Consider the following 14,363-nt stretch of genomic DNA (forward strand, 5'->3'; position numbering starts at 1 on the left):
GAGGGAAGAAGGGAGGGAGGCAGGGAGGGAAAACCATGGTGGTAGCAGAGAAGAAAGCATTTTATATTCCTTGAACATCGCGAGATGAGATTCCCCAGCTACCCATTTAAAATCATATTACCAAAGCGCCCTGAGTGTCGTAGCGTGTTGAGCAGAGCTTCCACCAGTCACCGTATGCACTTCAGAGGGGCGAGTTACTCTCTTCCTTCTCTCGAACAACGTGACGCCCCAGCGACGGCTTGGGTTCAGTGCGAGGACCTGTAACTGAGCAACTGAAGTTGGGGGAAGGACCTGAGACTGAGACTTCGGGAGAAGGGCCCTGCTCCGTCGCTGGCCATCTGCCGGGTCTCGGGTCATCGCACCCCCTGTTTGCACTCCCGGTGTACAAAAAGAGAAGTGTGCCAGGGTCTGCAGATGGAAACATCCCCCAGCAACCCTCCCGTCATCACCTGCTCCTCTGCGACACGGAGCAGAGACGTAAAACCGAGTAACAACTGGAAACTACGCGACCACCCCCGCTCTGGCTCCTCCGCAAGCTCCCCAAGGACCAACCTTTCCTCCTTCCTCGCACCCGCTCGGGTCTTCGCGGCGCAGCTCCCGGGAGCGGGGCCGGCTCCCGCGGCGGGGGCCGCCCTTCGACACCCCCCCCCCTCTCCCCTCCCGCCGCGGGGCAGCGGGGTCTCTTTTCTCCGTCCTCCTCCCGCCTCGGAAGGGGAGGCCTTCCCGTCCCCTTCCCTTCCCCTTCCCTCCCCCGAGGGCCGCGACGTGGCGCCCTCTCCCACTCACCAACACCCCACGCAGATACACCCCCACCCCACACACGTCCCAACGACGCGCACCGCCCCCCGCTCAGAAACACGCCGCGCCACGCAGAAACACCCCCCCGGAGCACACACCCACACCCCCCCCACACCCCCCCCCCCGCAAACACACCCCACGGAGTCACTCGTCCCCCGACACGTCCCCCTCACACTCCGCGGACACCCCCGGGCGCGCACACGCGGACACCGACGCGCGCTCTCGCTCCCCCTCACCCCCCTATATCCCTGGTCCCCGCCGGGGCCCGGCGCATGCGCAGCGGCCGCGTCGGAGCTGTCCGAGTGCTGAATGTACAGCGCGGTGCGCTCCCGCCCGCCTCATTCCAGCACCGGCGCCGGGGATCCCCGCGGCCCCCACCCGCTCCGGACCGCCCTCCCTCCCTCCGTCTCCCTCCCTCCGTCCATCCCTCCCTCCCTCCCTCCCTCCCTCCCGCCCCGGCAGCGCCTTCCTGCCCAAAGAGGGGAAAAGCAGACCGACCCAGTAGCCACACCACCGTTCATAAATACTAATTTTCAAAGCGAAAGGGGAATAAAACGCACTGGCGCTATTCCCTTTTGCATGACGCTCCTCGCCTAGTTAGGTTTCTTCTTCTTTTCCTTTCCTTTTTTCTTTCCTTCTTTTTCTTTTTTTTTTTTTTTTTCTTCCCCCCCCCCCCCTCCATCACCAAAAGCGAGGCAGGGGAACGACCAGGTCTGACGCTTTGTCTCTTTTGTGCTGGGTGCTGGAGATGAGCCTAGGCTTGACCTGACCATGATTCCAAGGACTGGCACTTCTTTTTTACCCCCAGTTTGTAGAGATCCAGACCTTCTCTTCCTGATTGTCAAGAAAATTAAAGTGTTGCTGAATTTGGGAATCTAGGCAGCACCAGCTTACTTTTTCCCTGCATCTCTCTGGAATCATTTCTGGGATATTTTCCAAACCATCACAGAAAGCAGGAGGAATGAACCGTCAGCTAGTGAAAATTTTGACAACCTTGTTTGCATTTTTCTTAGAGACGAACCACTTCAGGTAGGTGATACAACTCTATGTGATGATATTTGTTAAAAGGTTGCAGAAATCATAACTATAAAGATACTACGCCACATTAACCTGGTTTGTTTGCTATGTTTGAGAGTAATTCGTGTTCATTCTATATAGGCTATCCCTTTTACACTCGGAGACTCGTTGCTTGGTAACAAACACAAAAAATAATAATCTCAAGTTTGGGTGATCTATTTTCCATTTCTCTGATTCAAAGACTTGTTCTTGTCACTGAGTATCAATATAACTAAACCCATTTTCTTCAGTTTTTCTTCCGAAATGCAAATTCTCTGCTCACACTGGAGGCTGTTTAGGAAGTTTTTTGGTTTCCTCCTCTTCAAGCTTTGGAAAAAATTGAACCAGTTTTACTGGGGATGTAGTTATTTGCAGTCAGAGAATACGTCCTCCGATTTTGGGAAAACCCTGGATCAGACCAGTATTGTGCTCACTTAAAGTACCAGTACATACAATTGTTGTTTGGAATTATTTTTAACATTTGATGAGCTTTTGCTTCAGCTGTTGACTTATGTGATACAAAGAAAACAGATCAATCCTATTAACCCAAACACCATTTTAGGTGAAATTCATTATTATACTGTACGCTGCTGTGCATCTACACGTACACATAACAAGTGTTTTCATATGAGTAATGAGATATATATATAGAGACAGAGTGAAAGAGTGTTTATATTCATGAGTCTTGGATCACAACACAACTCATAACCAGTGGGTTCTGAATGAAAACAGAAGGAATTTGTATAGGAACTTCCTAAATAAGCACACTGGATTAATTTTCCAGTTTTTGTTATCTTAACTGAATGTTTTTAGCATTTATGTGGGGAATATCAGGTGTTACGTATTAAAAATGAAAGATCTTTTGTGATGGTACCATGTCAATGACAAAAGCAAAAAGAAGCAACCGCCCCCTGTAAATGGAACCTGAAAAAACGTGGGAAATCACATCACAAGAATTTACTATCACCTTGCTTTTTTACAATTCCGAAGTTTTTGCAAAGGGATAGAGGATTTCATATTTGCTTCTCATTTCAGATGCTCACATGTATATCTACTTTGTATACAGGCACAAAAAAACCCCACAAAACACTCCTGAAACTAAGTGGTTCCCTTTGGGCAAATATTTAAACACAGAGTGATTAAGAATACACAGTCATAGAACTACTTTTAATACAGCTCAAAGATTATGTTGAAACATAGATACAATTAAAATGGTTATTTAAGAATCAAGATAATGCTTTATGATTAAATCTGTGCCTCTATACACCAAATACAACCATTTAATTCTAGTTTCTTTTTCCCTAGGGAGCAACCATGGGGAACTCCTAAATTGTCTCTGTGCAAAATTTAATGTGCTTGCAATATGTAATAAATTGTGTACACAGCGTTTCTTATGCATGATATAGTACCAGAAGTTTTCTCTTAAATCCTGAAAACAGAGATGTGTTCCAAGAGCTTTCGTATAAATACCAGCTGGTGATAATACTGATAAATGTTCTCACTCGATGTTCATTGGTGAATAAAACCTAAGATCAGACGTGACTGACTCTGGAACCCTTTTTGCCATGTTGGGGAAGAATCCAGACATTCACTAACATGTTTTAAGTCTTTGCTGTCTAGCATCTGTAAATAATTTTTTTTTTGCATCTGTATCCTTCCCAACATTAAAAATCCCAATATTTTTTCAGTGTTGCCCAGTGAGTGTTGCCAGCTATTGTCTGGAAGTTTAAGACCACATTAAACCAGCGCTAACATATAGTTTCAACAGCATACATGTAACTAAAGCAATGATACAAAATCGGATATCAAAGTCCCTGTAAGATTGCTCTACGCATTAAGATGGAGAGTAAATTGAATCTTCTAAAGTCTTGAAGCCGTGATACATGTCTTTTTAAAACTGAGTTACTCTCTAAATAGAAAATTGTGTCCATGCACACTATGTTAAGCTCATTTTTATCTCTAGAATAAAGTTTTCAGATGAAAAATAGACTATATTGTTCTCTAAAAATATTAATTGCTACAGTCACTGAATTGAGACTATTTTATTTAGTGCTATGATTTCTCCATGACTTGAATGCAAGGTAAATATTAGCTAATGGTGGCTAATAATTTATTTAGGGCGACTTTCTGTAAAGAACATGATTCAAGATCTGGAAAATCCCCCTCACAGACCCTGTCTCCTTCAGATTTTTTGGACAAATTAATGGGAAGGACTTCGGGGTATGATGCTAGAATCAGACCAAATTTTAAAGGTAAGTTTTTTTAAGATTTCTGATTAATTAAGCAATTGTATTTAAACAAATTATAGGTTTGAGGGTTTTACCTCTGGGTTGTGAGTCTCTTTTCAATAACTTCAGTTTTCCAATGTGATAGTGTCATGGAGATCAGTTGATTCACAGGGAGGACTAGGAGAGCAGTGTAGGTTATAAGAGTCCAGAGATTGGAAATCTTCTTTTCATTTGACAGTAACGTATAACTGTCAGAGTTTGCTTATGAAGGCCTTACAAATTCCACATAGTAAACAGGATTCCAGGTTCCACACTAGAAGCAATTGAAATGACTTCCTTCTGAACTTTTTAAGCCATGAAGACAATATCTTTAACAATTCCATGTTGAGCTGTTGTCTTCTTTATAGCAGAGTGTGAAGAAAAGGTCTATGTTTTTGTTCAACTTGAAGAAAGTAAAACCTTTGTCCCCAAAGTAGGGAGATAGTACTCAAGGTATGCACACAGCAGATTTTATCCTGTGAATGCTGGCTGAATGTTAAGAACCAATTTCTCAGAATCCCTACAAAATATAAAAACCATATTCTGTACGTCACTTCCATGACTTGCCCCTTTTCTTCCACAATTTGGACTGAGTTGTGCAGAGTCACCACCACCATTCCAGCACAAAGGTGGCAGTGGTCTGGAGGTTTCATCTGCAACCTTTGCTATTCACAGCAAGTTTTCCTTGCTTTAGTCCAGTAAATCCCTATGGAAATGAGTACAGAATGTCGTGTGGCTTTGAATGAAGGGAGTTGGGAGAGAAGTTTTCGTTGCAAATATTTAGCATTTCTGGAGATCCCTTTAATTTCACCAAAATTGGCTCTTCTATGCCAATTTGAAGTTCAGAATGTGATTTTTCTTTGAAAAATGATGAAATGCTTCCTTCCTTAACAAAGCTAATGTCAATGTGTATTTGCGCTCGTATCTATCGTCTTTGGTCACCGAAAGGCGTGTTTTCCTGTATTGAGCCTTGTTAGCAGTGCTGTGAAAGTTGATAACGACTGGAAAAAGCAATCATTTCTTAGCCAGTGAATGAACTGTTAGGAAAGAAGCAGCTCGCATGTCAATGAGAATAGTGTTTAAATTTAGATCAAAGATCAGCTTATGCTCTCTACTCCTCATGTGCAAATTACAAGGTTTGGAACAAAGTGCGTTTTTTGACTGCTTCCTATGCCTGAATGAGAAGGAACCTCGGACGGCTTTCAGATCCAAAGGTTTAGAAGCCGACAAGTTTAAAAAACTCTAGCTGGGGAAGTTTTAATTTCAGAATAGTTTTCTAAAGTGCTTATTGAGCTCCTGAACTGGAGTCCACTTTAGCTTGTAGTAAGTCTCTTACATTCATTTTGTGCATTTGCATGAATATCAGTGAAATTTTAGAGAACGCAAATGAAGGCAGAAATTGCCTGAACTGAGCAAGGTAGTAATCATTAGGAACTTATTTCAGCCTTTTATATGGGAGGGACACTAGAAGAAGACTACTGCTTTATCTCTTATAGCTCAGATGCAACCAGTAATAGTAGCAGACCCTGTTCACAGGACAAAAGACAGCTCTTTATTGCTCCCCAGTACATATCTAAAACCATTCATGAAAAACACAGGAGGGGACAGATTTGCAGCTTTGCTCCCCCGAAGTTCAAGCAGGTAGAGCAGGTATGGTGTGCACGACGTTGTAGGGTGTATGCTGAGCTCTTTGACAGACACTGCTCCCCTCCATGGTTTGTTTATGTCCCCAAAGTGAAGCTGCTGCCTGATGACACATATGAACCTGTAATGCCAAAGAATCTGCCATTCCTTATACTTGATTTTTTTGTTAAGTCACTTTCCAGAGCAGGATGATACTTTGCAGCAGTCTGAACGGATAAACAGATCTTCAGCATTTTTTCGTAACTTCACATCTCTGAGCTCTCCCAGAGCTCTTTTTTCTGGTGCGGGATCTGAGAGGTTTTCTTGTTCTTTACTATGTTCCTTTGGAGGGTGTTTTGTATTGCATGCAGAGTTCAGAACTAGAGAGTTAAGTCATGCAGTTTTTAACTTCACATCACCAGTCAAAACCTTGTTAGCTGATAGCCAGTTTTATTAGTCAGTATGATGCAATAAATTGCCCAAGTCTTGTTAACTTTTTTTACAAAATGAAAATAGTTATTGTTCTATACTGTATATTTTTTCATTTTAAAGAATAAGAAGTACAGATGCAAAGAGGTCAAGATAAATTTATCTTGCATGGAGTTAAGTGTTACAAACAAATTTTTTGTACTCAGTCTTTACTGTGACCGTAATGCAAATTGTTTCAGTTTCTAACAGTCATTAATTTGTTTAAGATCTTTTTGGGGATATGGGCTATTGTGCAATATTGATGTCATAAATCATATAAATGTATGGATGCGTGAAATGCTGAATGATTGCCGAATTTATAACACTTTTTCTATTTGAAGGCAAGAACTTTTAAGCATAAAAGACATCTGCAGGAACAATGGCTTAAACTAGGGATCTTCTGTCTGGCTTTGCATGTAGTCTGGGTTTAATATTTGTTTCCCCTGTTTCACAAAGGTGTTGCAGATCAAGATAGTTGTTCCACTACTTATGCATTTGTCTAGCTTTTTCTGCTTTAGACCAGTTACATAGCTTTCTCCTAGTCCACCATAGGCATTTGAAAATGTCAGAAAGGTCTGATTTCACAGAAAGGCAACTGAGTAGAGCCCATTTATCTTATACAATATTAAATATACTTTTATGACTAGTCTGAATTACTGGAAAACAGCAGCTATTTGATGAATTTGTTGAATAAAGGCTACACATTCTAAAGGGAGAGGAAAATGCTACTTACTGGAACAAGGTATTTTATCCAGATAAAGCATTTCATCATTAGTTATTGCTTTTCTCTGACTTGCTTTTGTGAATGAGAAAATTCAGGAAGATAGTGGGAGAGCAACAGTTGAATATATAAATGCCTAGACATCAACAACAGGGTTTTTTTGGGTTGGGATTTTTTTTTCCCCAGCAGTACTTTATCCTGAAAGATCCTTTCTTTTTTGTATATTTCTGTCTTATACAATCATTTGAAAGCAGAGGACCAGACTTCTGGTTCTTCTTGACACACCAAGTGGTCTGCTACAAAATGACCAGGCACTGAGAGGGACTGTCCCCCTGATGAACAGCCAGAGAGAAATGCCAGAGTGACAGAGTGTGGCCAGTAGGATGAGGGAGGTTCTCCTTCCCCTCTACACTGCCCTGGTGAGGCCTCATCTGGAGTACTGTGTCCAGTTCTGGGCTCCCCAGTTCAAGAAAGATGAAGAGCTACTGGAGAGAGTCCAGCGGAGGGCTACAAGGATGGTGAGGGGACTGGAGCATCTCCACTACGAGGAGAGGTTGAGGGAACTGGGCTTGTTCAGCCTGAAGAAGAGAAGGCTGCGAGGGGACCTTATAAATGCCTACAAATATCTGAAGGGTGGGTGTCAGGAGGATGGGGCCAAGCTCTTTTCAGTGGTGCCCAGTGACAGAACAAGGGGCAATGGGCACAAACTGGGGCACAGGAAGTTCCGTCTGAACATGAGGAGGAACTTCTTCCCTCTGAGGGTGACGGGGCACTGGAACAGGCTGCCCAGGGAGGTTGTGGAGTCTCCTTCTCTGGAGATATTCAAGACCCGCCTGGACAAGATCCTGTGCAGCCTACTGTAGGTGACCCTGCTTCGGCAGGGGGGTTGGACTAGATGACCCACAGAGGTCCCTTCCAACCCCTACTATTCTGTGATTCTGTGATTCTGTGATTCTGTGACAGCTCTCAAAATTGCCTTTCTTTAATCAGTCAGATACTTAATGCATACTTTTTCGTCTTACACTTACCTTTTATGAAGTTTGAATAGGCTAATAATTTGTGTAAGGACACAGAGGGGAATACTTTTAAATGTAAATATGAAGACTGCAATCTAATCCTAATTGAAGTCCCTGGGAGTCTCTCTGTTGATAGCAAACATGCTCTCGTGGTCCTATGAGTTGACTTGCTGTTTCTTCTCCAATTATAATATCAGTTGAGCATGGTTTCTGTAAATAATAAAAAGTGAAACCTGTGTGATGTACTCTTTACCTGATTAATATTAATGTTGTATTTTTTAATGGTAAAAACCAACAACAACAAATCAGAGTGATGTCTCGTACTTTTTCTACTGCTCACTTTGCTTTCCTCAACAAAACCAGATATAGCAGTGTAGGGCACCTGTGTTAACACTAGCCAGGAATGTGCTTTCTTGCTGGTAGAAACCAGGGAGGGTGAAATGATATCTTAGATTAGTGTATATTTGGCTCAGGCTCCCTCAAGAGCACAGTGTGCAATGCCATGATACAAGGGATCAATCTAAAACTTAATTGCAACATGAGACATGGGGTTAATGAAAAGTTGGCATGTATTTAGATTTTCATAGCAGGTGTCAACCTTCAGAGATTACTAAATTATTTCCACTTTTTAGCACCTTAATATTCTAAAACCACTTAAAATCTAAACATAAGCTAGGAGTTATCTGATAGAGAAAACTATTTATCTGCCGAAACTATGATGTCCTTTACGCCAAATACTTTAAGTAGTTGACTGTTGTCATGTGCTGGGTGGAGAGAAATGGAGGTTGTCACCAAGAGCTCCAGAATATGTTATCTTTTGGTACAGAAAAAGTTCACCACAAAGGTGATAGTGATTTTCTTTTGTATTTAATTTCATTCTATGTTTTACGTGCATTCTTTCCCATTAGGTCAATATTTTCTAAAGAATATTCTGATTTTTATGGAGTTACATGGAGGCGTGCAGCAAGAGTGTCCATTAATGTTACCCTTATCACTGGATGGTGCAATGCAGTGTTAATTAAGCTGCTCGAAAGCTACTGCTGCTGAGCTCAGAGGAGACTTGTTAGAGGGATGCAGTTAGGGGGTGTAGTCACTGTAGTTGTAAAAGCTTAGTTTGTGATTACAGTGGTGTAATGTCATTTTCATGCCAAGTCACTGGGCTTATGTCTCAATAACGAACACATGGACTAAGTAATTTACCAAAAATTAGCTTGACAACTGTTACAGGAAATGGCTTATGCACTTTAATACTTTAACTCCTTGGCAGCAAGGGTCAGTTTTTCCCATATGTTCAAGCCCATTGCTTACTTGTTTGGCCCCTGAGTTGACCAGTAACGAAATGCATAAAAAATCATGAATGGAAAGCACTGAATGACATTCAAGGGTGAAATTAATGGCATCAGGCTTAATAAATAAAAGCAGCTTCTGTGGAAGTGTTAAGAAGAGGCACTGTCTGCAGACATCGAACTTGATCTAGACATGACACTTCACAATAAATACCTGTTGCAAAAATAACCTGTAAATACATATAAATGTTGAAAAGCATACCCAAGATAGGCTGCAGGGCTGCAGTGATTTGTTCTCCAGCAGTTGACAACCTTCCCAAAGCCAGATTTCTGTTGCTAACAACTACTGTCTGTGAAGTCAGATGCAGTGAGCATGCTGTACGTTTCCACATAGTTTGAGCCTCCAAGAACCATGGCTGATGGAGACTCAAATCCTATTCAGGCACAACAGCATGTAGTAAGAAAGTGCATGCTATCGATGCAGTCCTGTTGTAGGGCATGGGCTGAAGGTTCATTGTAGGAGGAGGGAGGCTACCTGGCCAGTTACTGGATGTGACCAGGCCATTGCAATCCCTAAATATAGACTGCTTGAGATGTGTAAGCATCCATTATTAGGGAGGTATGCCTCTAGTTTATTTTCTGCCTTGAAATGCATCTACAGTTTTATGCTGTTCTCAGATGATGGTATGTACATACATCTCACTGCGCAGTTGGATGCATGTGGGGATGTGGGGATGCTTACCCACAGGATACAGGGTTTGTTTGGTTTTGTTTTATTTTTTTTCAGCCACAGAAACACAGCTAAGAAAATGATGTTCAGGCCCTGCCCTAGGTATGCAAGTTTTCATGCAGAAACCTTTCTACAGCAATCATGCAAAGGACCTTTTAATTGTATTTCTCTTTAAAATGCTGGTAAAGAGAGCTGTGGAACTTGTCCATCTTCCCCTCTTGCTTTAATTTCAGATTCTTACCCAGAACACGAGTAAGCTGGGGGAGTTGCATGGCCAGTTAGGTTGTGTCTAGTCTTCTAGACAAACAGGACCAGACAGCAAACTCAAGCAGAACCCCTGATTATCTATGCTGCTTAGCTGTTTGCTCGTTCCCTGTATCTCTTTCTGAGTTTCCTCCAGCCAGCTCCCTCCAAAACAAGTCAGAAAGGCTGCAAGCACGCAGCAGTGTAAGTACAAGCCAACAAATGCCGCTTGGCATCCAAGCTGACAATCTGTCCCTGCTCTTCTTTTATATTTAAAAGGTTAGCCACAGTGATCCATACCATATTGGGGTGTCGCCTTTATTAAGAGCCAACAATTTAATTAAGAGATATCAATGGATTTGGCTGTTGTCATGGAATATTGGTCTGCTGCTGCAGAAACTGCCAAGGGAATTTATGAAAAACAAATGTCAAAGCAGAGACAAAGACCTTCGATGTCAAAGCAGGAGACACTATTGTTCTGATTTGGTTCTAATTTAATTGTATTGTTTTCTTTGCATCCAGTGTCATATTTAGATCTAAATTTTCTATACAGTTCAAGTAAATGCCTTAGGGTCACTTATTAAGCATCTTGTTGTGTTTCAGCTGTCTTACAAAACATGCAATTTATATATAGAATATACGAAAACATGTACACTTCATTTACTATAAATATACACATTTATAAACTGCAACTCTATTGCATGCAGTTATATAGTAACTAGGAATATGTATACATAAAGCAGAAATGTGCAGTTTTATTAGACGGACTCATTATCTTTTTTTTCCCCTCTAGAAATATAAAAAAAAGTCTCTGATTAAGTCATCAGAAAATGTATGTTTGATGATTCAGCTTCCGAATATACATTTCTCAGTCTTTCACAGAAATGAGTGATTTTAACAGTCTGCAGAGAAGAGACCCCCTGCCCCAAATAATGCAGATAGGGCTACACAGGGTATGATACAGCTCTAAGATAAAGGGTACACAATGTCTGGCCTAAATAGTGACCTGCTGATGTCATAAACATGAAGTCCATGGTTAAAATTCAAAATTTACAGAAATAAAAAGGCTCTGATTCTGGAACGTATGCAAGATCTGAGCAGTGCAGTTCATGAAAGAGAAGTGCCATTCACCAAGTATTCAGTTACTTATAAGACATAAATTAGAGCATCCTCGTGGCTTATACAAACTGTGCCAGCTACCAGAAATCCTCAGATATCTCAAGGGCATGAAGACACATTGATTACTCCTTACACCTCAGCTACATGTCAGTAGGTGGGAACAGTGGAACAGGCTGCCCGGGGAAGTGGTTGAGGCACCATTCCTGGAGATATTTAAAAAATATACAGATGCGGAGCTTAGGGACATGGTTTAGTGGTGGGATTGACAGTGTTAGGTTAATGTTTGGTCTCGATGATCTCGAAGGTCTTATCCAACTTGAACAATTCTACGATTCTATGATTCTATGAGCTAATAAACGAAAGAAGCTTTTAAACCAGGTCTTGGATGGAATATATGTCCACAAATAAAGAAACAAATGCCCCTGGAAATTCCTCACCCACCTGTTATGTAAAGTTGGCCGTGCGTTACTCTTTTATTTTAAATTTCCTCAGATTCTTTCAGTTCTGCTCCTGAATGTGCCCAGAACTTCCCGAGTCTACCTTGCTTAGCACCCACCTCGCTCCTAAACCAAATACAAGCTTTCTGATGAGGTACTCCTCCACCTCTCCATAGCGACCAGCTACCTCAGAGCCTGCCTCATATTCCACAGAAAAGTGATTCCTCTCAGAGTGGATCTGTGATCACTTAAAAAACTCCACAAATGCAAAACAGTGTCTATGGGTGGGCTGCCTTCCTCTACAGTGTACAGAAGATATTTGGTCCAGTTCCCCTCAGCTTGAAAGGTTCAGTATCTGATCCAAAGAACTATAAATGATTCTGAGTGGCCCATTTTGCAACAAAGAGTTCAAGCTTCTCTAAACCAGGGAGACAATACAAGGCGAACATGGCTTTTCAACCCTGTGACATAGGTGTTTGTCTGAGAGAGGAGAGACTTTACTCTTAACTATTTTGATGTGATGCACAGAAGGGACTGTTGTAGCCATTAGACCTTGGGGGCAGCGGTTGTAGCTGTTACAGAAAACATTGTAAGGATGGGGATTGGGAGCCAGCACTTCTCTCACTCTTCCTGATAATTGCCCTGACCATTAAGATGCAAATGTGCATGAGTGGAATTTTGCTCTCTTTTTCCAATTGTTATATCCAAAGTGCTTTGCTGCACAGCTTGCTAGGTTCAGTAGGCTATCCATATCTATTAAATATTTTTAAAAGTGACCATAGCTGCACCTTTGGATAAAGCTCATCCCCTCTGAATATGAGACTCTGAGAGTTTTCCCATCCCAGTTCCCAAGAAACCCACAGCCTTCTAGTCTAGGAAGTGCAAGTTTGCACCCCGTCAATCTGAGGCAGGCACAGAAGATCCTAGAAAAGACTCTTTCTGCATTAAATCTCTCAACTTTTTGTTATGGGCCGCAAAGCTGGCTGTGTTTTAGAAGGAAAGACTGAAATTCTTCAACTTTTTTTCAAAGGAAGATTGTATGTGTTGACTTGGTGGAAAATGCTCTGAGTTGTGGATCCTGAGTGAGGTACCTCAACCTTGCTGAGAAGCAGGGTTCAGAAGGGCCCCCAGAGAGCCTGCCGTGAATTATTTGCTCTCTTCAAATCTTGCCCCACTGTGCTGAAGCATTGTGCTCTGGCTATGGACTACACGAGGCCCTTCGGGTTCTTCCACAAGGGCCTGGGTGTTATTCACCAAAGTGTCAGACACTGCAACTGCTGCTACCTGTCATGGGGCTGAGTTTTTTTGGCTATAGCAAACAGTGGGCTGTCCAGGGAAGTACGATAGTGGTATGATACTCTCCTCTGAAAGCTAATAACCCCTACCTGTGTGTCTCTACATCTCCAAGGCCCAGGACTGCATGGAAACAATTGGGCACATCTGCAATTAGCTGAATTGTGGGCACGTTCCCTTAAAGAATAGTAGCTGATAACCAATTGATACCCACGGCATGAACGAACTCATTCTTCCTCCATCCTGGGGACACATCCATGTGTTATCGCCCTTGCTTTTGTACTTAGGGAAATATAGATGAGAAGAGGCTAAATGCTCTCCTTAAACCAGCATAGTTAGTCAGGAAAACCTAGGATTAAAACTTGTCAAATCAATACTCATTGTGTTAGGCTGCCTCTGATGACTATATTTCCAGTGTGTGCTGTCTTTATGTCTTTGTCTTAGGCTATAAAACTGTCTTATCTGGACTGCTCTTTCTTCTTGTGCTGTTTACTGTGTCTAATAAAGAGCTAGTACTAAATAATAAAAAAATAACAGTAGCATTTTGGCCAGAATGATGCTATAAACTCTCACACTGCAATTTAAAGCAGTTGTTGAAGAGATGCATGCAGATTACACTGATGCGGCCAAACCAGAGGTATACGGTAAAAAAATTTTTGATCAGTTGTGAAAATAGCCTGTTGCCTATGCATAAACACATGCACATACTCTCCCTCATGTCAGACTAAAGGTTTCAGACTGCAGCAATTTTCCTTTCCAGACAGTGATATCCCATCAGATGGAGCACTCTGAAGTGTTAAAGCCTTTGGTCAGTCTGGTTATAGAAGCCATCCTAAAAATAAGCATTCTGGGAAAATTTTGCAGCTCATTGGCTCTATACTCCTGAGAATTTTGGTTTTGTCACACTTCTGAGGTGTGTTTTGTGTGGGGGTAAAACACACACACACACATACTCAGAATCTAGTAAAACAGATTTTAACGCTTTCTTTTTTTTTAATAAAATAAAAACCTTTACTTACCAAGGTTATAATTACAGACATATTCAATTCAGGTCAATGAGCTCCTCAGTGTGGATATAGTCACTTTGGGATGACTGTAGAAGACTCATACTCAGCATGACTATTGGTGGCAGAAACTAGAAAAAGACTGTATGCCCTGACCCTGAAAGATGCTTTATGTCAGCAGAGCTCTGAGCCTGTGTGAAAGCCATCTGATGTTCCTCTCAGCAGTGCAGTGAGCATCCTGCATCAGAGATATGGTAATTTCCTTACAAGCGGTTTGATATTGACAAAAAAGTAAGCCAGTC

At 42.0% G+C, this 14,363-nt stretch overlaps 1 protein-coding gene across 4 annotated transcripts in view; it reads left to right on the forward strand.

The window, feature by feature from the left end:
- Nucleotides 1–1,071: 1,071 nt before the first annotated feature.
- Nucleotides 1,072–14,363, forward strand: part of GLRA2 (glycine receptor alpha 2) — a 132,313-nt gene continuing 119,021 nt past the window's right edge. Inside the window, exons 1-2 of one of the 4 annotated variants that reach the window (XM_075428759.1) lie at nt 1,072–1,827; nt 3,973–4,106. In XM_075428759.1, the coding sequence (XP_075284874.1) occupies nt 1,760–1,827; nt 3,973–4,106 (202 nt within the window). In that variant the 5' untranslated portion in view covers nt 1,072–1,759. The remainder of the gene's footprint in view (nt 1,828–3,972; nt 4,107–14,363) is intronic. The other 3 variants (XM_075428750.1, XM_009940638.2, XM_009940637.2) reach the window with 3 other exon arrangements.

Source organism: Opisthocomus hoazin, chromosome 1 (genome assembly GCF_030867145.1).
Source record: "Opisthocomus hoazin isolate bOpiHoa1 chromosome 1, bOpiHoa1.hap1, whole genome shotgun sequence".
NCBI classification, from domain to species: domain Eukaryota; kingdom Metazoa; phylum Chordata; class Aves; order Opisthocomiformes; family Opisthocomidae; genus Opisthocomus; species Opisthocomus hoazin.